The sequence below is a fragment of the Enhydra lutris genome, unplaced genomic scaffold (genome assembly GCF_002288905.1).
Source record: "Enhydra lutris kenyoni isolate GAN:26980312 unplaced genomic scaffold, ASM228890v2 scaffoldscaffold21, whole genome shotgun sequence".
Taxonomy (NCBI): Eukaryota; Metazoa; Chordata; class Mammalia; order Carnivora; family Mustelidae; genus Enhydra; species Enhydra lutris.
The window spans coordinates 35,750,137-35,774,835 of NW_019154105.1; the positions used below are offsets into that span (position 1 = coordinate 35,750,137).

General features: G+C 34.7%; 1 protein-coding gene across 4 annotated transcripts in view; it reads left to right on the forward strand.

The window, feature by feature from the left end:
* The window catches only part of LOC111148923 (PDS5 cohesin associated factor A), a 140,079-nt gene that overhangs the window by 77,126 nt on the left and 38,254 nt on the right, over positions 1 to 24,699 (forward strand). For 2 of the 4 annotated variants that reach the window (XM_022505714.1, XM_022505715.1), the window contains exons 15-22: positions 536 to 584; positions 815 to 954; positions 2,774 to 2,872; positions 8,608 to 8,723; positions 16,808 to 16,913; positions 18,718 to 18,878; positions 22,240 to 22,363; positions 23,135 to 23,293. In XM_022505714.1, coding sequence (XP_022361422.1) covers positions 536 to 584; positions 815 to 954; positions 2,774 to 2,872; positions 8,608 to 8,723; positions 16,808 to 16,913; positions 18,718 to 18,878; positions 22,240 to 22,363; positions 23,135 to 23,293 — 954 coding nt within the window. The remainder of the gene's footprint in view (positions 1 to 535; positions 585 to 814; positions 955 to 2,773; positions 2,873 to 8,607; positions 8,724 to 16,807; positions 16,914 to 18,717; positions 18,879 to 22,239; positions 22,364 to 23,134; positions 23,294 to 24,699) is intronic. The other 2 variants (XM_022505717.1, XM_022505716.1) reach the window with 1 other exon arrangement.

Below are 24,699 nucleotides of genomic sequence, written 5' to 3' on the forward strand. Positions count from 1 at the left end.
TATTCCAATGTCATACAAATTTAGTAATAAAGTAATACTTTATTATTGTGTTGGACTGTACAAAATTACTTTTAGGAAGGCAGAGGATATTCTGAGGTTATTTTAGTAATAGGCCACAGAATAGTTAATAGAACTATTCAGAATAGGAAGAAATTTTTTTCTACTCTTAACATTTTTAGTTAATTTTCTTTGATGTATAGTTTCACAGTAATTTTGATGATAATTATTTCCATTATCTTCAGGTCAGTATTCTGGCAAGATGTTTTCCTTGTGGAAGTTATGTACTCCTTTTTAATATTTAAAACCTCTTTATGACATCACCTTTCCTTCTCTTTGTCCTAACTTAATAGTTGTTGCCACTCCACAGTTCTTTGTTATCAACTTAAGGTATAGATTTTCTGGCGACTGGTTTGTGATGTTTTTTTGTTTTGGTTTAGTTTTGTTTGTTTGTTTTTCTTTAAAAATGTGTAATTGGATTTTCTTACAGAAATTTGGTAGCACATATGACTTCTTTTGTTTCTGTTTTAAATTTCAGTCAGAGGCTAACTGTTCTGCCATGTTTGGAAAGCTGATGACCATAGCAAGTGAGTTTGTTTATTCATTCCGTATATATGTATAATAAACATCAAAACAGACAAATAATTTACATAATGGGACTATCAATTTAATACTAAGTAAGAGAAAGTAATCATCTTAATTTCTAAGAACGAGGGAGGCTGATTATTTTTTGATAACTCAGCATAATTTTTAAAAGAGCTTGCTTTTAGTTTGGTAGTTTTTCTTTTATAATACTGATTCTCTTTCAATTTTACAGAGAATTTGCCTGACCCTGGGAAAGCACAAGATTTTGTAAAGAAATTTAACCAGGTTCTTGGTGATGATGAAAAATTGCGATCTCAGCTGGAGTTATTAATCAGCCCAACCTGTTCATGCAAACAGGCAGATGTTTGTGTGGTTAGTAAATTATACTTCTGCACGTGTTCTTTTAGCTTTGCTTTGTTGAAATTTATATTTTTTTAAAATCTGCTTTACATAAATTATTTGTGTTAATTTAACAATATTGTGAACTCAAAATTATCCGGAAGTGTATCTGTGGTTAGCTTAGCTCTCTTACCACTGTTTAGCCAAATTCCAGGAAAAACACTAGAGAACTAAGCCAGGGAGGTTGGTCCTAGGAATTGAGCAGGACAGTATGCTTTGTATTTAGTAGACATTTGTTAAGTAAATAGAATTTTCTAAATGCTTATGTGTGTATGCATTTTCTTCACTCACGTATTAGCATGGAAATAACCCTTGTCAAGAAATTAGCAGCAGTTACATTGCCATATATGCATTTATAGATAAGGTAATTCCTTTTAGGCTTTTTTCTTCATTCTATTCCTGGATTCTTTATTTTATAGAAAACCAGTATTCATTGAAAATATCAGGAAGGAAAACTTCATCCATTCATTTATTCAGCATTTTTCTGTGTTTGAATTTCAGCTGTACCATTAACTACCAGTGTGACCTTTAGTAAGTTCTTCAGTATTTTGTAGAATCATTTTTCTCATCTATAAACATTAAAAAACTCATAAGATGATTAGAAAATTTTGTGGGTGTATCTGTGTATATATATATCATAATGCCTGGCCCTGCACTGCCCTTTAGGATTTAAATAAATTATATTTCTGTCGTATTACATATGTTATAACTACTGTGTTTGGGACCAGGCTTACAGAGCTGAGTAAGAGAAAAGAAAATTATTTCAGATATTTATGTCTAACTTTGTTCTAGAAAGAATTAGAGTGCAATAATTATTTGTGTATAAAGAGATGAGGACTATAATAGATGTATATACAAAGTGGTCTAAGAGCATGGAATAGGTATTTTTTATTCATTCTTGAAATATTAGGTCTCTAAGTGGATTTAAAAAAAAAAATAAGGATTAGGAAGAGATGAGGGGAAGCTAATTTAGGGAAGAGAACAGTGGACTCTTCTCTTCGGCCTAGGGATAAGGAGATGCCAAGTGCTCAGACTGCCTCTGCTTTTGCCCTTCTGAGCAGGGTGATTTGCTGAAAACAGTTAAAAGGTTGCATTTATGTCTTTGGCATTTAGTATTCTAGTTCTAGAGTACTGTGTCCTGCAGGGTATCTACTAATGTAATTGGATCATAGAATGAAATATTTAGAAAAAACCTTAGAAATAGTTGCTTTAAGGGCACTAGGGTGGCTCAGTGGGTTAAACGTCCAACTCTTGATTTTGGCCCAGGTCATGATCTCAGAGTCGTGAGATCGAGTCCTGCATGGGGCTCAGTGCTCAGTACGGAGTCTGCTTGAGATTCTCTCTCTCCTTCTGCACCTCTCCTCGCTTACACATGCTCGCTCACTCGCTCTCGCTCTCTCAAATTAATAAAATCTTTTAAAAAAAGAAATGATTTTCATTTTACAAGTTTACCTCATTTTACAAATAAAGACAGTGAATTTTAAGGTTTCAGCTGGTGATAGTAGCTGAGCTACAGGTAGAGTCTAGATCTTACAGGTCCTCAGTAGTGTTCTTTCAGTACATTCCATTGTTTGTAGGAGGAGCCAGTACAAACTGAGTACTGCTCAACAAATGACCTCGAGAAAGAACAATCAAAGTGGTGTTTTGGTCTGAGAAAACAGAAATTGAGCTTGAGTTTGAAAAAATTGCAAATAACATGAATTCCTACTATTTGTCAGACCATAAATATCTTAAGAGTTTCCAAATCCAAAAAGTATATGTAAAACAGATGTTTGTAACCAAAATATCCCAGGATGAATACCACGGCCCTGCAGTGCAGCCAGTCAGCACTCCTGATTTTAGCAACTCGCGAAGTAGAGATGAGGACCGCGGTTGCACTGGGAAGAGCACGGTAATGATACTTTTTGGTGGGTTTGGAGGGGGGCGGTTATTCTGAGGATATTTTAAGAAATGGACCACAGAATAACTAATAGAACTCTATTCTAGAAGAAAAAATTTCTGCTATTCATGTTTTTTAGTTTATTTTCTTTGATGGATGTTTCACAGTAATTTCTGGCTTTTACATTAGCATTGTGTATTCTGAGCACATTATTTAACTTATCTGTATATTCTTGAGTATAAAATAGGATTTATAATACCCTTTAAATTCTCAGGAAAATGACCACTGTTAGAAGAGTTTTTGCTGTTTTCCAGAATATCTATATCATTTTGTCTTTATCCACAAGGGCTGCTGGTACTAGTTAACATATACCCTCTAGTATCACATTCCTCTTTCCCTGACAGTTTCATTCTGAAGTTTTAAGAAAAGAATAAAGAAGAATTACGCAAACACTAGGACACCCGCGTGGCTCAGTCGTTGGGTGTCTGCCTTCTCCTCAGGTCATGATCACAGGCTCCTGGGATTCAGCCCCACATCGGGCTCCCTGCTGAGCAAGGAGCCTGCTTCTCTCTCTCCCACTCCCCCTGCTTGTGTTCCCTCTCTCACTGTGTCTCTGCCAAATAAATAAATAAAATCTTCCCAAAAAATTAAAAAAAGAAATACACAAAATTTACTTTCTGTCACTCTATGTAGCTTTTGTTCCATCTCTGAGAGTCCCTTTCTGTCCCCTGCTAATGTGTATATACTACCACTTCCTTTTTTTCTAAATGGCAGTCACTTCTCAAGAGGTGACCGTTACTCAGTAACAGAATTTGTGGGAATGGAGATCAAACACTTTGAGCAAGGAGTAATAGACACATACTGTGGATTAATACATGTATACATGATGCTGTAGTGAGAGAGAATGAGCAATGGTATTATGATACATGCTGGATAGATAGGCTTTCCCTTTGGACTTCAGGTTTTGAGTTTCCATACCTTGGTCCTAGAGACGGATCACATATTTGCCATTGCATGAGCTCTGCTTGCTCTTTTATGCTGTAGCACATCCCTATGAGCTAAACTTCAAGATTTTCCAGGAAGCTTATTAATTGAGCATTTGAGACAGTCCTAGGTTTGAATTTCAGGTGTGCTATATACTAACATTTTGACTGTTGGTGAGTTACTCAATATTTTTGAGCTTCCTTTTTCTTCATCTATAAATATTACCAACCTCATAAGATTGTTAGAATTAGATAAGATGAAATTTTGTATATGACCTAATATAAGATCTCTTGCACTGCCCTGTGAGATGCAAATGAAAAGTAATTCTTGTGGTGTTACATATTTATAACGAACACTAGGAATTCTTAAAATAAGTGGATAGGGATCCTCAATCTCCATCTTTTTAACAGTCTTAAAGTGATTCTGATACCAGTCTTTCATGGACCACACCTTAAAAAACCTTCCCTGCGGGGTTACCTGAATGTGCATTGTATCTTCTGACGGCCAAATTTTGGGTTGTCCCTTGATCAAGGGATACCATTATAGATCACTACATGGATTTAGTAAATTGCATTGTACATGGTCTCTCACTGAAGTTGCAGTTTAGGTGACAGAGGCAGGCAAATATTTCAATAGAGAATACAGTGTGGTAAGTATTCTGATAGAATCGTGCACTTTAGTAACAGAAAGGAACAGCAGGGATGGAGATGGCAATAGCTTATTTTAGGATAAGTGATTCCAGAATCGATTCTTAAAGGGTGAGTGGGGATTAGACCACTACTTCAAGAATGACTGCTGTATTTCTAGCTTAGTGATTGGTTAGCAGGGAATATGTTTGAAGGGTAGGAGAAGATAACAATGTGTGGCCTTACAGCAGCTGTGTTTAGAAGTCTGAAATTTAAGGCTGGTTGGTATATATTAACATAGGTATAGTTCCTGGAAGAAGTAGAGAAGAAAAGGAAAAAAGGAGAGAGAGATGCTAACTTACGCTATTTAGTAACAATCATCATGTGCTTCCTGTTTTCTTTTAATTTAACCTTTCTATGGTTCAGTGAGAATGATACGAGGTGTGATGTGATTTATAGTAAGAAATATATATTGGGTCTTGTCCCCCATTTCTGGCACAGAACCAAAACCCTTCAATTTCCTAAGTGCTGAGAGGTGGGAAGTGTCTTTTGTTATGTTAATGGATTCCTTTGGCAACTCACCTAAGGGTGGGGACTGCTTCCCTGCCTAGCCAATCACATGGTTAGAGGGTTAGAACTGTCATTCCTACTACTCTCTGACATTTGGGAAGAGCAGAGGGGCTGGAAATTTGAGTTCAGTCACCAGTTGCCAATGATTTGATCATCAAAGCTATGTAATGAAGCCTCCATTAAAAACAAGAAAGACAAGATTCAGTGAGGCTTCCAGGTTGGTGGACATGTGGAGATTTGGGGAGAGGGGCAGGCTCACAGAGGAATTAGGAGTTCTCTGTCCTTTCCACATACCTTGCCCTGTGCATCTCTTCCCTCTGGCTCTTCCCTAGTTCTACATCCTTTTATAATAAACCAGTAATCTGGGAAGTAAATTATGCTCTGAGTTTTATGAACTACTCTAGCAAGTTCATCAAACCCAAAGAAGGAGGGGATCGTGGGAACCTAGATTTACAGCCGGTTGGTCAGAAGTGTAGGTAACAGCCTGGGCTTTCGACTGATGTCTGGGGGTTGGGGGGAAGCAGTCCCTTAAGACTGAACTCTTAACCTCTGGGAACCAACCAGTGCTACCTCAGGGTAGACAATATCAGAATTGAGCTGAATTGTAGGACATCCTGCTTGTGTCCGGAGAATTGCTTATTGGTGGGGGAAACCCACCCATCTCTCTCTATCTCTCTCCAGGAACCAAAAACAACAGGTCACTGTAACATGAAAGTTAAACCTTTAGAAACTGCTTCTCATGAGAATTTGCCTTTATCTAGTTTACTGTTTCCAGCTGCAAAAAATATTGATACTGTAAAATCCTCTTATGGGACATTTTGATTAGGAAAACAAAAGTATATGAGAGGGAACACTGTGAAAGAATACTGTTTTTTTTTTTAAGCAAACATTTTTTTTATTGTCAAAATGAGAAAAGAAAAATGTGTGAAGAACAAAGAATATATAGATGCAGACTTCTTTTTTTAAAGATTTTATTTATTTATTTAACCGAGAGAGAGAGAGAGATCCCAAGTAGGCAGAGAGACAGGCAGACAGAAAGGGGAAAGCAGGCTCCCTGCTGAGCAGAGAGCCCGATGCAGGGCTCGATCCCAGGACCCTGAGACCATGACCTGAGCCGAAGGTAGAGGCTTACCCCACTGAGCCACCCAGGCGCCCTCAGATGCAGACTTTTTAAGCTGTTTTGTAATAACAAAATTAATAAATTGTAAGCTTGTTAAAATAGGGGTTGGGGCACCTGGATGGCTCAGTCGGTAAAGTGTCAGACTTCAGCTCAGATTATGATCACAGGGTCCCCAGATCAAGGCCTACCTCTGCCTCCTTGCTCAGCAGGGAGTCTGCTTCTTCCTCTGTCCCTCTCCCACTTGTTTTTGAACTCAGGTGCTCTCAAATAAAATCTTTTTTAAAAAAAGAGAATAGGAACTATTTCTGTATTTCCTTGATACTTGTTAAGGGTGCTTAAAATACTAAATAATAGTAAATATCAGTAGTAGTATCAATCTGCGTTGTTACCGGAGTTGGTGAGAAATTTTGGAAATATTGTCAGGGATGCAGAAAGAATTCATTTTCTTTATTCTTTCCGCTGTGATTTCCTAAAAGGATTACAAATGATTACTTCTGTTTGAAGCTTTGTCAACTGCTTTTCAGTTATAAAATTTCTTGCTTGTGCACTGAAAGTATGTGTGGGTATACTTTTTTTTTCTTGTGTAAAGAAAATAAGGAAACTGTTGATTTGTTGCTACAAACTAATTAGTTGGTTTTTGTTGTCACAAGCTAATTTAGCTTACTGTTTATCCCTAGTATCACTTAAGATTATCATATATCATTGTTATGCAAGAATACCTAAATATTGCATGCATAAAATATTGTTATGAGGGATTACTTAAATGTAAGGTTATATTGGAATACAAAATCATCACGTTTTAAAAGTTAATTTTGTCAGATGCTTGGGTGGCTCAGTCGGGTAAATCATCTCATTCTTGATCTCAGTTCAGGTCTTGATTTCAGGGTCATGAGTTAAAGCCCCATGTTGGGCTCCACGCCCAACTTTAAATATACTTTCAAGTTTTACTTTAAAATAAAAGTTTATTGTGTCTAGTGTTATTGTTTATGTACCTAGGTGTATTTTATAGTGTTATGACTGATTAGGTAATTGTAAATTACTCTTATTCCCTTTGACGTTTCCTTTATTTTTTCTACCATTACTGTTTCTCCTAATGCCTAGTTTTTCCTTTTTTAGTAATCTGTTCCAAAGTACTGACTTTATAGTTTCTCTAGCAATTTTCCAATAGATTTATTTGTTATTAAATGATCACTGACTTTATCTTAGGTTAAAGCATTAAAATTTTTTTACTAGGGAAAAAATATCTCCTTTTAGGGAGATTCACACAAAATAAGTTTGATTTCAAAAGATAGTAACGTACTTAAATTCAGATTTAAAATGTATACCTATGGGTTAGAGCAAAGTATGTAAGGACTGAGCACTAACTGAAATATTTTTATTTTCTCAAATGCTAAAATTTTGCTCAGTTGGTTACAGCTTGCAAAATAAATCAGGCATCTCTTAAAGACTAAGAAATTTTCCTGAGACATGCTCTGTTAACAAATATGGATGGTATCTAATTTAATATTTTTATAATTAATTTATGTCAAGATGTCACTGAAACTACATTAGGAATTTTTTCCTTTTCCCCTTGTCTCTCTGAACATGTATCACTAATGTTTGGGTTTTGTTTTTTTTTTTTTTTTTTCTTTTTTTTTTATGAAAAGTGACTATTATTTGTTAGTGCTTTTATATTTTGGAAAGCACTGTTAATGTGCTTTATCCTCTCAGACAAAATTTGCATTTACTTATTACAGATATCAATTAAAAGCCTCATATTAAACTTCTTTCCCCAGTGCCCAGGACTTTGTAAATTTAACCTTCTCTTTGGAGGCTCTATATATTTTAGAAATTGCTTCAATAATGTGTTTTCTTTGTAGAAGGTATTTGATGTAATACCACTGTCTTTGAAATCAGCTATGCTCTTCCAGAACTAAAAAAACTTTATGTACTACTTTCACTTTTACTTATGTACTACTTTTTACTTTTTGTAAAACTGTTAGTACTTTATGTACTAAAAAATTATGTACTTACGAATCTTTCCCTCTTTAAAAAAAATCACTAACTGAAATAAAACACGTATTATAAAATTATTATGAAATAAACATTATGTTTATTAGTTTGAGATAAATTTTGAAATTAACTAGTAAGACATACCCATGAAAGTTTAAATTTTTAACTTTTAAAAGTAGAGCATTAAAAAGGATTGTTTACTAAGCAATAACTTCATGGGAGAAATTTGAGAAAGAAAGCATAAGTCATACCTTGTCATCCCCTTTCTGTTGTCCACAGTCCAGATTTTGCATTGATTACCTGATGAGTATATAATTTTAGTCAGGGTCTAAGACAGAAATTTAGTCAACTCTAAAGCAGATTCTGCTGGTTTTGGATCTTTAAATGCTTTTGTTACCTATAATCATTCTTACTTTGAAAAATCACTCTTACGGTAAAATCTTTCCTTTCTATAGAGAGAAATAGCTCGAAAACTTGCAAATCCTAAGCAGCCAACAAATCCTTTTCTAGAGATGGTCAAATTTCTGTTGGAAAGAATTGCACCTGTGCACATTGATTCAGAAGCCATAAGGTAAGCTAGGAAATATATTCACTCAAAAATAGAACATAATCTGAAACCACAGTGTTATAAGTTTGAATTCTGGGTCCCTAAGAAAACCTAAAAGTTCCCCTGTAAGCCTTTTTAATGGCAGAAGCATGTATTATTGAAGGTGAAAGAAGGGCCTGCTTGTTTTCTGGTCATTGGCTTACTTCAGTGCTTTTTTATTTTTTAAGGGTTCTTATCTTTAGCCTGTATGTGCTCATTAAAGAAAACCTAGAACATCAAGAATGGAGAAAGAAGAAAATTTTGTATCTGTAGGCTATCAATCAGTCTTTGAGTTTTCTTAACCATTTTGATGGCCACACAACATTCCTTTAATATATATCACTGTTAACTTGAAATACATGAAAACAATAGTATTTTGAAAAGAGCACAAGTTCCCCTTAGACTAATCTGGTTTTATAACCGGTGTCTACTGCATACCAGTTTTGTGGCTTTGGAAGAAGCCCAGTAATTTATCTGAGTTTTCATTTTATTTTTAACTCCAATATGTTTGTCATAGCTCCCTGTTGGATGATTATGAGAATCAGAGATAACATGTAACACTAAGCAGCCTGGCATAATAGATACGCTATACGTCTTCGTTTTCGCGTTGGGTTATTACAAAGCACTTAACTGGTTCTCTCTCCCTCTTGGTTTGGTTTGGTTTGGTTTTATTGGTTCTCTTTTTAAACAGCCTTGGATTAGAGGAGCTGGTTCTAGCTATTAGTTATTTGATGATATGTGAACTACCGCTTTTGTTGTATTGAAATGCCAGTTGTTTTGACTTTCTAGGGCCGCCATAACAAAATACCACAAACTGGGTGACTTAAACAACAGAAATTAATTTTCTCACAGTTTGGAGGCTCGAAGTCCAAAATAGAGGTGTCAGCAAGTTTTATTTCTTCTGAAGCCTCTCTCCTTGACTTGCAGATGGCCTCTTTTTTTCGGTCTCCTCACAAGGTCTCACATTGTCTGTGTTCTAATCTTTTCTTCCTATAAGGACTATAGTCATATTGGATAGTGCTCCACACATTTCACTTCATTTTTTTTATTATATCTTTTAAGGCCGTTGTTCCAAGTATAATCACATCAGGTACTGGAGGTTAGACTTCAACAGTACACAATTCAGCTAATGACAGCAATGTTTGTCTTTTTTCTCTTTAACTGATAATTCCTTTTTATTCAATTTTCTTACTTGTGAATAAAACTAAGGATTTTAGAGAGTAAGTGGTTTGTTCACAGCTGGGTAATGACAAAAACCGTAGATTTATTTGTTTATTTTTCCAAAGGATGGAAGTAATTTTTAATTTTTTTTATTTGGGTCTACTTCAAAACACAATGTTACATTAGTTTCAGCTGTATGACATAGTGATTGAACATCTCTATATCAATGGCTCACCACAGATATAGCTCCCATGTATCACCATACAATGATATTGTATGTACATGAACTATATTATATATTCTGTACTTTTTATTCCCATGACTTATTCCATAACTAGAAGCCTATATCTCCCATTCCTCTTCACTCATTTTGCCCATCCCTCCATCCATCTTCCCTCTGACAGCCATCAGTTCTCTGTATTTATAGGTCTGATTCTGCTTTTTGTTTATTTTTTTTCCTTAGATTCCGCATATTGGTAAATCATATGGTATTTGTCTTTCTCAGTCTGACTTATTTCACTTAGCATAATACCCTCTAGGTCCATCCCTGTTGTTGCAAATGACAAGACCTTGTCTCTTTTTATGGCTGCATAACATTCCACTGTGTGTGTGTGTGTGTGTGTGTGTGTGTGTGTATCCATTCATCTTTCAGTGGACATTTAGGTTGTTTCCATATCTTAGCTATTATAAATAATTCTGCAGTAAACAAAAGGGTGCATATATCTTTTCAAATTAGTGTTTTTATTTTCTTTGGGTAAATACCCAGTAGTGGAATTATTGGATCATATGGTATTTCTATTTTTAATTTTTTGAGGAAACTCCATACTGTTTTCTACAGTGGCCATACCATTTACATTCCCACCAGATTTATTATTTTGATGTCAGTGTCCTTTGTTCTATGCTGTTTAATTCTAATGGGGTAAATCAAGGATGTAATACATGTAAGTAGTACTTTTGTCTTTGTGTATTGACTGTGAAAGAGACATATAAGGGCATTTGCTGTTTGTTTCCATGAAGCTTCATAGGGTTTCATTACTTTTGTAAATTATAAGCTAGTGGTTAATTTCTAGTCTTAAAAGACCAAAAATTCGGTTTTTTCAGTAACATCATAGGTGTTTAGGCTCAGAGAAATCAACTTAGGGTTTCTGAGAGACTAATTTTATGCAAAATTCCAATTTATTAATTTTAATGAGAAATATATATGTCATATGATATTTCTGTGTAACCAAATCTTCATGGGCTATTAAATTACAAATAGATGGTTTACTTATTCACGTAACATATATTTAATGGAGCAGTTTATAAAATACATTGGGTAAACTGGAGAAGGATAGTTAGATAACCCAAATTGTGTGGGATAGATTTGTTGTTAGAGAAGGCTCTGAAATAGGTCACACATAAATGGGTAATGAAAGATCAGTAGGTATTAGGGAGGGTAGCCAGGTAAAGATTGCAGGGGAAGAGCAGCCCAGGCCACTAGCCCTTGTGTCCTTGGGTAGATTATTTAAGCTGCTCTGAGCTTTAATTTTCTTACCTTTAAAATAATAATACATTACAGTAACAACTGGAATTGTTGAGAGGCGTAAAATGACATAGATATATAAACTACTTAGCACAATATCTCACACATCGTAATTACTAAATGAACAGTAGTAACTATTCTAGGAAGAAAAATTAGACAAAACAAAGGCAGAAGGAATCAAGAAGTAGTTAGAAAATTGCATGTACTTTTAACCATAAGGAAGGAATTTGGAAGAAAGGAATGAGGATAGTAGAAAATCATCCTAAATATAACCAATTTTTCTTTAGCATATTTTCTCCAGATTTGTGTTTATACAAATACACATATGCATGGTCCAGTTAGTTATTTGTCTTTAGATAATGGTTGAGAGTGAAGTAGTGATTGCAGTAATGGTTGAAACCTCAGGGAGAGGGTAAATTTTAAAAAGAAAAAGGGGAGGACTGAATCCTAAGGAAAATTAAGAGGCTGGCAGAAGATAAGAAATTCATCAAATTCTTAGAAATTTTTAACGACGTGGTATGATGACAGGTGGTAACTAGATTTACTGTGGTGACCACTTCATAACGTTTATAAATTCCAAATCATTATGCTTTATACCTGAAACTTATATAATATCATATGACAGTTCTTCAATTAAAAAAAAATTTTTAAGGAGGCATGGTCAACAGTGGAAGAAAAATTGGAAAAGAGTGATAACAAAAAAGACTAGGGGCACGTGGGTGGCTCAGTGGGTTGAGGCCTCTGCTTTCGGCTCAGGTCATGATCTCAGGGTCCTGGGATCGAGCTCCATATATATCTCTCTGCTCAGCAGGGAGCCTGCTTCCTCCTCTCTCTTTGCCTGCCTCTCTGCCTACTTGTGATCTTTGTCTGTCAAATAAAAAAAAAAAATCTTTAAAAAAAAAAAAAAAAAGACAGACTAAAAGGTGGAGGGGTCAGATGCTACCCAGAAGTTAGATACTAAAAAGCATCCATTGGATTTAGAAAAGGGAAAAACATCACAATGGCCAGATTAGTTTCTTTGGGGGAGAAAGGGCAAACCCAGATGACTCAGCTATTGAGAAGAGCTTAGGATAGTCCTTCTCAACATCCACATCATGATACACAGAGAAAATGATAATATTTGAGATATTAATATTGGAGACTGCCCAAGCTCAGAGGCAACTGGCCTGACTCAACAGGATCCCAGTAGGTTCCACTTAGCAACCTTTAGGTATAAGAAAATCAAAGGGGATAAAGACCTTGTCACACTTTGAAACTCTGCTTTAGGAGATAAATAGGGATGTGGGACAGCCACTGTGGACAGTTCAGCTATAAAAAGTAAAGGAGAAAAATGAGATGATGGGAAGGGAGTGAACTTGAAGAAGGGTCTTTTGTTGTTTTTAATGAAGGAATTTTGAATATTGAAATACCTTTGAGGGGTACTAATAGAAAAGAAGAGAGATTGAAGATGGAGAAAGGGGAATGGAATAGAATTATAGAGTAGAATAGAATATAGAATGTTCTGTAGAATAGAATAGAATTATGATAGTGCAGCATCCCTAAAGAAGAGGAACAGGAAGAAGGAAATCTTCACCTATGACTTGAAAAAAATAATAGATACAAATTAGAGGAAGTTAGAAGGTAGGGGTATAGAAAACTGGTTTTCACTCAGGGCCTCCATTATTCTCTATTAGGTTAAAGGTAAAGTAGGTAGTCTGCTCAGTGGAAGGATTTAGACCTGAGGTAAAATGGTGAAGATTTGTATCCATTGTTATACAGCATAGAAGAGAAAGAGACACATAGATTTCCCAAGCAGTTTTGAACATGTACTCGAATTGGTAATAATCTTTTGCTGCATGATACCCCTGTGAAGTATATGGAGTATGTATTATTTCTCTAATTTAGAAATAAAAGTACTTTAATAAGAGAAAGGACTATAGTCCTGGTTTCAAGACTTAACAGCTCGACTCATAATGGTGATCAGCCCACATTATAATGAAAAAAGATTATGCCTGTCTTGTTTTCACTATATTTTCAGGACAGATGCTAAGACTTGGCACGTAATAGGTAGTCAGTAAAACTTACTAAATAAATGCATGGCTGACCTCTTACAAATAATCAGATACATTTATAAAAATTTTAAAACACATTTATAATCTTGTTAAATACATGTATCATTTATAGCATTTCCTCCTAACAAAGTTTAATTCAGAGTATTTTTCTCAAATTAAAAATAACTTTTTAAAACTACATAATGTCAGAGCTAATAAAACTTTTAAAATAAAGTATGGGGTGAACAAGATCTCTTAAATGGGACATAAAAAGCACAAGCAGTGAAAGAAAATTAAATACTTTCTCCTTTTTGCAAGACACCATTATGAGAAAGAAAAGCGAAGCTACAGAGTGGAAGAAAAGACTTGCAAAGTATATATCTGATAAAAGATTATATCCAGAATATAAAAAGTATTCTTACTACTCAGTAAGACAAACGATACAATTTAAAAATGGACAGAAGATTTGAACAGACTTCACCAAGTAAGGTAGACAAATAGGAAATAAGTACAGGAAAAGACAGTGAACATTATTCCTCATTAGAGAAATATAAATCTGGATTACAGTGAGAAATAACACTGTACAACCATTTGAATGGCTAAAATTAAAGATAACTGTCCATACCAAGTGTTGATGATACAGGAGACAGTTTTAACCTTAAGTAGACATATAATGTTACCATATGACTCAGGAATCCCAATACTAGATACTGCTTACAAGAAAAAAAAGCATAAATTGCCATAAGTACATATGCATAATTGCATATAGCAGCTTTATTTTTATCTTTAAACTAGGAATACCTAACGTCCATCTATTGGTAATTAGATAATCATACTGTGATACATCCATACAATACTTTTCAGCAGTAGAAAGGAATAAACTGCTGATTCTACTCAACAACATGAAGGAATATCAAAAGAATTATGTCACATAAAAAATGTCAGACACAAAATAAATGGAATTTTAGAAGTGGTAAAATTATAGTGACAGAAACTAGATCAGTGATTGCCAGCATGGAAGAAAGAGATTGATTGACCACATAAGGGGACATAAAGCAGTTTTTTTGTGCAGAGGTGGGAATATGTGTGTGTGCGTACACACAATGAAACACCACTTTACACCCACTAGTATGGCTGTAATCAAAAAGAGGAGTTGGAAAAGATGCGAAAAAATTGTTAGCCTCATATATTGCCCATGGGAATGTAAAACGATAGAGCGGCTTTGGAAAACAGTTTGGCAGTTCGTCAAAAAGATAAAACATAGAAAGTTACTATAGCTACCAGCAGTTCCACTGCTGGATATATGACCAAGAGAAATGAAAATTATGCCCATACCTGTATATGAATGTTTATAGCAACATTATTCATAATAGCCAAAAAAGTGGAAACAACCCAAATGTCTATCAATTGATGAATGGGTAAATTATCTTATATTCATATACTGGGAGGGTATTCAGGATTAAAGTGAATGAAATACTGATGCATACTACAGCATGGAAAAACCTTAAGAACAGTTCGCTAAGTGAAAGGAGTCACAGAAGACCATATATTGTATTTTATTTATACGAAATATTCCGAGTCGGCAAATGTATGGCAGCGGAAGGTAGATTAGTAGATGACTAGAGCTAGAGGAGGTACAAGTGCATAGCGGTGACTCCTGTTGGAAAAGAGTTTTTTTGGGGGGATGGGAAGAAATCTAAAATTAGATTGTGGTAATAGTTATACGACCCTATGACTATACACTAAAAACCACTGAATTACACATTTTAAATAGGTGAATTATATGATAAATTATATTTCAGGCTAATGTTTACACACCTCCCTAATTTGTTTTCTCAAAAAAAATTTTTATTAATTGAAGATACTTAAGGTTTTTAAATTATTCTTGTGATGTAAAAAAGGAAACAAAAGTACCAAAAGTGTTTTAAATTGTATAGATGATGCATCTGTGCATCTTATATATTTTGTACTTAAAATTTTTTAAATAATTTAAAATATGCATTTTATTTTACACATATTTCCAAAGGAAAAATTTTAACCTAAAACTTTTATCATTAGCTTCCATTTGTTAAATATTTGCTATGTACTAGGCTATTTGCTGTAATATTTAATGTCCTTCAAAATACGGTAGTATTATCTTCAGTTTGAGGACGCAGTCTCAAAACTAAAAATCACATCTCCTTTTACTTAAAATAGTACCATGTTGCTACAAGCCTGATTTTTATCGACCAAGTAATATTGCTTTGTGGTGGTTAGGTATGTTTGAAAAACTAATTCCATAATGTTGGACAATTAAGTGGTTTTTTTGAATTTTTATTTAAATTCTAGTTAGTTAACATACAGGCAGTACCGGTTTCCGGAGTAGAATTTAGTGACTCCTGGCTTACATACAACATCAGGTGCTCATCACAAGTGGCCACCTTATCCCCATCATCCTGCCCATCTTCCACCCACCTTCCTCATCAACCCTGAGTGTGTTCTTTATTGTTAAAAGTCTCTTACGGTTTGTCTCCCTCTCTTTCTTTTTTTTCTTTTCCCTTCACATATGTTCATCTGTTTTGTTTGTTAAGTTCTACGTATGAATGAAATCATATGGTATTTGTCTTTCTGATTTATTTCACTTAGCATAATACACCCTAGTTCCATCAACATCATTATAAATGGCAAGATTTCATTCTTTTGATGGCTGAGTAATACTCTGTGTTATATATGTACCACCTCTTAATCCGTTCTCCCGCGGATGGACATATGGGCTCTCTTCACAGTTGGGCTGTTGTTGATAATGCTGCTTATAAACATCAAGGTGCAGGTGCCCCTTAGAGTCTGTATTTTTGTAACTAAATGGTTTTTAATTGATGGGCCTATTTATGAATATAACATGCTTTTGATGAACTGCTTCTTTGCTCTGAGTTTCTAGGAATGTAATTACTGATTTGGTAAATTAATTATTGGATTAATGTAAACATCTTTGTCAACATTTTGCTTTGAGTGAATTGTCATTTGCTCATTTAGCAACAGCATCTGCTGTTTTTCCTAAGACCGTAAATGATACCTTTACATATAGAAATCAATATTAACTTAAATTATATTTCCAGTATGTGTCCTTTAATTTCAGTTGTGTTGGTTTGCAGTAGAGTTACACATGGAGTTTGGGAGGTGGTATGGGGAGAGAAACTAAAAAAATAAGCTCAGCTGTCAAAAAGGGAGCAAAGTTTAAGAAGTTACAAAATAACTTTTACCTCCAGGAGCATGTTTGTATCTGATGTTTAGATTCCATGTGTATTCTGCCACAAAGCAATTAGATACAGTTACTAATCTAGTAAGGTTACTAATTTAGAGTTTTCTCGTTTTAATAGTGCACTGGTAAAACTGATGAATAAATCAATAGAGGGGACAGCAGATGATGAAGAGGAGGGTGTAAGTCCAGATACAGCTATTCGTTCAGGACTTGAGCTTCTTAAGGTACTTTTGAGATAATTTTGTCTCCATGCCTTTCTAGTTTTAATTTGAACTCCCTTAAGGATATGCAAAAAAGAGAAAGTATATGCAAGGGTTGAGCTTTATTTCACTGGAAACTATTTGAAAGATTAAACATTTGTGGTAGAAATCATAGTTTATAAAAACAGTATATTTATTTTACATTATAATAATGTAATTGTTTTACATTATAAAATAATAATTTGGGGGGTTTGCAGTTTCATTCATCATTTGCATACCTGTATTTAATAGCACGTGCTTGTAACAGTATGTTCTAAAGAATCCAGTCTTACCTTTCATCTGTACTAGTAGGAATATGTTCGCGGGAATTACATGATAGCATCTGTCTGATCAAGGAATTTTTAAACAATTTCTAATAATATTTATATTCTTATGCCAAATAATTCAGAGAATAGAGCAATTAATAAGAGCCTGGTCAAACAAGACTTTATGGACAAGGTATGACTTAATCTAGGGGAAACACAGCACAAAGAAACACAAGAAAATAATTCTTGGCATACTTTAGGAACTGTTGGGAGTCTAGTTATGCAGAGAAAAGGATTGCTTTGAGGAGTAACAGGAAACAAGGTTGGTTTTAGATTGTGAAATGCTGATGGAGCAGAAAGGTATTATCAGGGTTTTTTATTCTGTCTTTTAATATTATAACAGAACTTGACAGAGCTTTCATCAGATGGAGTAAAGAGGAGAGGAACTTGAAGGCAAAGAAACATTTAGATCACTACAATATACAAGCTAAGTGAGAAAAGACAAATCAGTGCAGTGAACATGAGATAGAAAAGAGAGTGATGGGATTGTATTAGAACAGTCTTAAACATAATTTCATGGAAAAAATTTATATGCTTAGCATGAAAAATTCTAATTATATTTTTAATGATGAGGTTACATTTTTAAAGTAATTTTAAGAATGAAATCTTTAAGATAAACATTTTTAATAGGTTGCTTCAGTTTTTCAAATTTGATTCTCCCATTTTTTTTTCTAAGTAAAACTTACAGGGTTTTATATTATCAATTTATTAACATGTCAACATATTATCTAGGTATTGTCAACAAGGACCTAACCAAATGAGACCATCTCTTTACTTTATAACTGAGTAAATAAGTGCTTATTGAATAAGTTAATGAAGACTATATACTCCATCCTCTGCACCCCACTTTTCCACTTTTAGCCTTTATTCCTGATATTATGCTAACTAAATTGTTTCCACTTCATGGAAAGTAAACTTTGCAGATACGTTATGTCTAACTTGCTGTACATTCCTTTGGGATACACTGGAACTTATGTAGAAATAAATAAGGCAGTAATTACTTATGTTTGTAATCATGATGAAAGTTCACAATTATGGCTTGCTTATAGTTCCACGCAGTGAACTTTTTGTAATGGATTCCGCTTAAAATATCCTTTATAAAGTATGTTTTTGCCAGCGAAGTAAAGCTTTGTGTTAACATTTTGTTCACATCACAGTATCATAGTCCATAAAAAAGAAGCCACGTTTTCTGCATTCCCAGTATCAGAATAGACTGAGGGGAAGAGAAAATAGGGCAAGGGCTATAAATCAGCTCTCTTAAGGAATCTAATGCATTATATTTCTGCTAATGTCTTATTAAATGCAACATATTTTAAAGGAAGCTATGAAATAAAATCTTTATTCTATATAGCTAGCATATACAGCCCAGTATTTTGAATTGTATTTATAGTAGAAAATAATTACCTTCTTTTAATGGATTAAAACCATTGTTTATACTTCTAAAGTTGTATCTGTTCCTCCAGGTTCTGTCTTTCACACATCCTACCTCGTTCCACTCTGCAGAGACATATGAGTCCCTGTTACAGTGCCTCAGAATGGAAGATGACAAGGTAGCAGAAGCTGCTATACAAATTTTTAGAAATACAGGCCACAAAATAGAAACAGACCTACCCCAGATACGATCGTGAGTATATTTTTTCTCATGGTAAACACAAAGGGGTTTTTTGTTTTGTTTTGTTTTTTAACACAAATTTTTTTAAGTGTGGGAGCCATGCAGTTTTCCCTTTCATGGAGGGAGATAGGAGAGAGGAAAGTGAACTTTACTTAGAAGCTACTTGTCTGGGGGCAACTAGGTGACTCAGTTAGTAGAACATCTAACTCTTAAACTCAGGGTCATGACTTCAAGCCCCCCACATTGGGCCTGGAGCCTCCTTAAAAAACAAAACAAAAAAAACTACTTCTCCGTATCCTTTGTTCTATCTTTTCTCTGCCTCATGTTACTCCTCTACCATTAAAAGACCAAACTGAAGAAGAAATTAGGCAGAACAAACTGAAACCTTGTTTATAACAAGATTATTTTTAAATATTAATATTCAGGAGTTTTCACAGAATTTCAAGTTTCTGGTTAATATATCTTCCTTATCTGTATATATTCATTTTTTTTCCCCTCTAGCTAGTTTAAATTAAAAGCTGCTACCTTCATGTCTCACCAGAGAATGGGATAATCAAGTAGTGTGCTTAATAGCATATCTTATTAGTTGCTTGGTTGTTGGCAGTGGTCTTTTATAGTTTTGATCTCTCCCTCAAGCTTACCTTTCCCCTTTCATCATAAGAATGAAATACATTTTGATATTTTTGCTTTGGCATCTTAAAGAGGTTGCCTTAGGATCAAACTTGTGCTCAGAGTTTATATTTAGACAAAAGATGTGGGAGATGTCTTTTGGAGGAAAAACACATTGCTGATAGCTGTTGAATCACATGTTCAGGGTATATGCAAATAGTTACGGATATATCCAAATCAAACCAGTTTTTCCTTACAGGATAATAATAGGATAAGAGGACTCCTGACTCCTAGTTTTTATTAAATTTGTGAGCTATTAGTTTCATTTGAGAAAAAAATCAATATTTTGTATATCCTCTTCATTCTCAGAACTGTACTGGCTAATAATAAAGAATTATCACAGTCAATCTCTGTTCTCAAGGAGTTTATAGTCTAGGGAGAATAATCTTTATATTTGTACATTGAGAAAAAAAATTTCACAGTAGGATAAAGTTTCTGGTGAGTTTTTAACAAGGTTGGGAAGCCTTTTTTAAGGTAAAGGATTTATTCGTAAAGGAATTCTATCCCAAATGAAGCAGTGGAAAAATGGGGATAGATAGAATAGTTAATTTTGGACACAAGGAATAAAACCTCTTAATCTTTTTTTTTTTTTTAAAGATTTTATTTATTTATATGACAGAGCACAAGTAGGCAGAGCGGCAGGCAGAGGGAGAGGAAGAAGCAGGCTCCCCACTGAGCAGAGAGCCCAACTAGGGGCTCCATCCCTGAGCCGAAAGCAGATGCTTAACCACTGAGCCACCCAGGCACCCCAAAACCTCTTATCCATAATACTAGTGAGGAAGGAAGGGGAGAATCATTGAAAAGCAGCGAAGCACAACAGTGCAGGCCTTAACAATAACCTTGATGTCATCATTAGATTATAGCACACTAGAATAACAAGGAAAAGGTTTAAAGTTGATATATGTATCCTCATTTCATTAGACTAAGAAGAATAAATAATACATTTAACAATAATTTGATCAGTGCTCTGTCTCCTTTTGTTACTTGTATTATAAAAATTGTTACTGGTAAATAAGGTTGTGAGAGACAGTACTCAGTTAAGGAGGCTACTTGGGCATAGAAATCCCTAATTTATCATTCTAAACCTGCATACAAAGAAATGTGGCATACTCAGAAATGTCAAATCCAACTTACACTGACTAGTATATGTTCCAGTTTTTTAGCTGAGGTGAATGACCTGGGATCTGGGGTATCACTCTTAATGTCTACCCTTCTGTTTTCATGAGAAGACCTTTTGTCACCATGGTATTTGACACCACTGACTTACAGTCTATAAAATAGGACCACTGCAGTAAATGAATGACAAGTATCTTTCCTTAAAATTTTTTTGCCTTAGGTAGATTTTCTTATGATTAAGAAAAAATACTTGTTTGTTCATTGTAAAAAAGGTGAAACTTCAGGAAATATAAAAGAGAAAGGGTCACTGTCAACAATTTGGCATCTTTTATGAGTATTTTATCTACTTGATGTGTATACCTGTTCTTTTATAAGTTGATATGCACATGCTGTTTTCTTCATACAGGGTTTCCCATATCATCAACTTTTAATGCTTAAGACTGTAATGTAAGACAATAAAGTACATATTGTCCTAAGGCAAGATTGTTTACTTTTGATCTTCAGTGTCAAAATGGAGGTTAAGTGCATGGATCTTAACAGAAGTACACATCTTCACATCCCCACCTCACCAGATCCTAGCTCCATCAACTTAAGAAACTTAAACAATATTTTTGTGCTTAGTTTTCATATCCGTTTAATAGTCCTCCTTGCGTGACTATGAGGATTAATAGACTTAATTCATGTAAAAACATTTAGAATGGTGCTTTACACAATTTCTCAGTAATCTTTAGATGCTTTTATTACTCCTCTACCAATATGTATATATATGTGTCATATCCTTGCATGCTTTGTTTCACTGGCATCATTTCAACTTTTTTTTTTTTTTTTTTTAGTTTTTTTTTTTTTTTTTGACAGAGAGAGATCACAAGTAGACGGAGAGGCAGGCAGAGAGAGAGAGAGAGAGAGAGAGGGAAGCAGGCTTCTTGCTGAGCAGAGAGCCCGACGCGGGACTCGATCCCAGGACCGTGGGATCATGACCTGAGCAGAAGGCAGCAGCTTAACCCACTGAGCCACCCAGGCGCCCCTCATTTCAACTTTTTAATAAAACTTGGCCTTTTGCTACTTTTTCCCATGACTACATTAAAATAATTGAAGGGGCTTATGAAAGGGGAATGGAAAATACAAAAGTATGGCATGGAGCAAATTTTAGATTATAAATTAAGGGTGGCTTGTTATTTCTCCATATTCATGAGGTAGCTTTAAAACAAAAGTTGTCCAAACAAAAAACAAAAATTGTCTCCTTTAAGTACCTTTTTCTTGAGACATTTTGTTTCTTGGATTATAATTAAGGACAGATAAGGGGCTTTAAATCTTTCTGTAGATGAGCTAATTTTTAAGGGAGTCTTCCTGGGGCATCTGGCTGGCTCATTTGGTGGAGAATTCAATCTCTCAGTCCTCAGGGTTGTGAGTTCGAGCTCCACGTTGGGTGTAGAGATTATGTAAATAAACTTAAGAAGAAGAAGAAGAAGAAACTTCTCTACCAACATACATCCAAACAGCTATGGGAAAGGAATTAGAGGAGACAACCAAAAAAACTACTTGTGGGCTTTTTTTATTTTAAACTGTGATTTTTTTTTTTTTTTTACAGGACCTTAATTCCCATTTTACATCAGAAAGCAAAGAGAGGTACTCCACACCAAGCAAAACAGGCTGTTCACTGTATACATGCCATATTCACAAATAAGGAAGTCCAGCTTGCACAGATTTTTGAGGTATATATAATACATAGGATGTGTTTATGTTGATTGTTATTTTTATGCTGTGTGGTTTGATGAAGATAGAAGGTAGTTTTTTTGGAGGAGGGGCTGTTTAGTCTTAAAAATTCTATGGGAGCGTGGGCTGTCTTTTTTGAGCACTGTATTCACAGCCTTTAGATCATAGTATATGTTCAAACACTACATACAGAAGAATATTCTGTGTGTTTATGTTAGAACATTTTACTTAGTTTTAGCTTTATTGGCTCAGTGGTATGTATCCTCAGAAAGTAACTTTGAACTACCCAGTTTTTAAAGTACCTGACAACCCTACCTGAAAATTAGTCCCGTTTGCCTTTCCTTATGTATGATCCTTGGCCTGATTCCACTACTGGAAAGGTACTCCTGTTACTTTAAACTGAACATTTATTTAATGGTCCATGGTTTTTAAAATGTCCCAAGTCCACCAGCATACCAAGGCTGTTATTATAGATGGCTTAAAAATAATGCTGATTTGATGATGCAGAAATGTTCTTGTTTTTACTTCTGCCTTTTATGTGTATTTTATTTTTTTCTTTCTTTTTTTTTCTGGATTCTTTCTTACCGAATTTCAGTAGTTCAAACAAGAATTGAGTGTCTGATATGGTTGAAGCTACTTTTGATCATATCATTAGAACAGCTTTGTTTGGGCACAACAAATTCAGGAGGGTCAGGAACATTTACTGTTTCCATAGAATGTCTGGATATTTATAAAACAAACTGGTAATTTTGACTCTTTCATTTTTATAGCCACTCAGTAGGAGTCTGAACGCTGATGTACCAGAACAACTTATAACTCCATTAGTTTCATTGGGCCACATTTCTATGTTAGCTCCAGATCAGTTTGCTTCCCCAATGAAATCTGTAGTAGCAAATTTTATTGTGAAAGATCTGCTAATGAACGACAGGGTAAGTTTCTAATTTAATTAAATTTAGAATAATGATACTAAAACTGTTTACATCTTTATCACAAAAACATTTCTGTGTCTATTTAATTTTCTTTTCCTCTTAAATTACTGTGTTTTCCCTCCTTATTTACTTAAATTTCCAAATGACATCCTGACTTCATGTAGCTATTACCAGAACGTAACATTTAAGAAAGAAAAAATGAGAACATAAGATGGATGAATCATGAAGCAAAAAATATAAGTCAAATGCTATTATCCTAACGTTTGAAGGACAATTTACTGGAGTGCTAGAATTTTATCAGATGTTGTTAAAAATATGAGTGGATTTGTATTTAACTAGTGTTTTGAAATATAATTACATTGCATTTTTGGCACTAGATACATATTCTGTTTTAGTTACTGAAGTGTGTGGGTAGGTGGTACATGCACCTGTGTGTGCCCACATGCTAATTTATTAAATCTGGGCTGGAGTCTGGGAATATATAGCTTGAAAAGGCACCCAGGTGATTCCTGAAACACACCTCTGATTAAGAATCACTACTTTAAAAAAAATATGTATCACTACTTTACCAAGTAGATCTAAATTAAAAAGTTGTTGAGTTAAGACAAATCAGTTTTACCTGCTGGATCATTGCAGATGACTTTGAGTGCAGTGCTAATTTATCCCAGCTTACCTGTTCCTTCCACATGACCCAGTAGTCTTGGAGCCTTCGATATCCAAACTTAAAAAGGACATTTGCCAATACATTCCATCCTCTTTCCCTTCCCCCATTTGGATGTAATAGACAAGAATGGAAGAGCATGGCCCAAGTGTCATTTCCCACTCAACACATTCAGGCTGTACTTTGCTCTATTGATAGATGTGAATGGCAATAAACGTGAAATTTAAGACACCTCTTAAGATGACTAGATTGTAGTTTACAATGGCTCTTTTTTGTTGTTTGTGTGGTAAAATATACATAATATAAACATTGGCGTTTTTGCCATTTTTAAGCGATGCCAACATTCTTGTTTTTGTTGTTGGGTGGGTGTTTTTTTTGGTTTGGTTTTTTAAAAAAATAAGAAAGTTTTATACCCTGTATGCCTCCTCTGTACATAGGAAATACCCAGGAAAGCCAAACAACTCTCCAAAATGACCCAAAGTACCACCTAAAATATGTACCCATATTGTGTAACTGTCACCACTATTTTCAGAATATTTGAATCTCAGAGAGAAATTCTGCATTCATTATAACCCCCATTATAACAGAAATTCTGCATCAATAACCCCCATTGCCTCCTTACCATTGCCTCTGATAACACCTCTGTTGTACTTTCTTCTGACTTTGTATTTGCCTCTTTTAGATACCTCTTACCATATAAAATTTATCCTTTTGTGCCTGGCATATTTTACGTAGCATAATGACT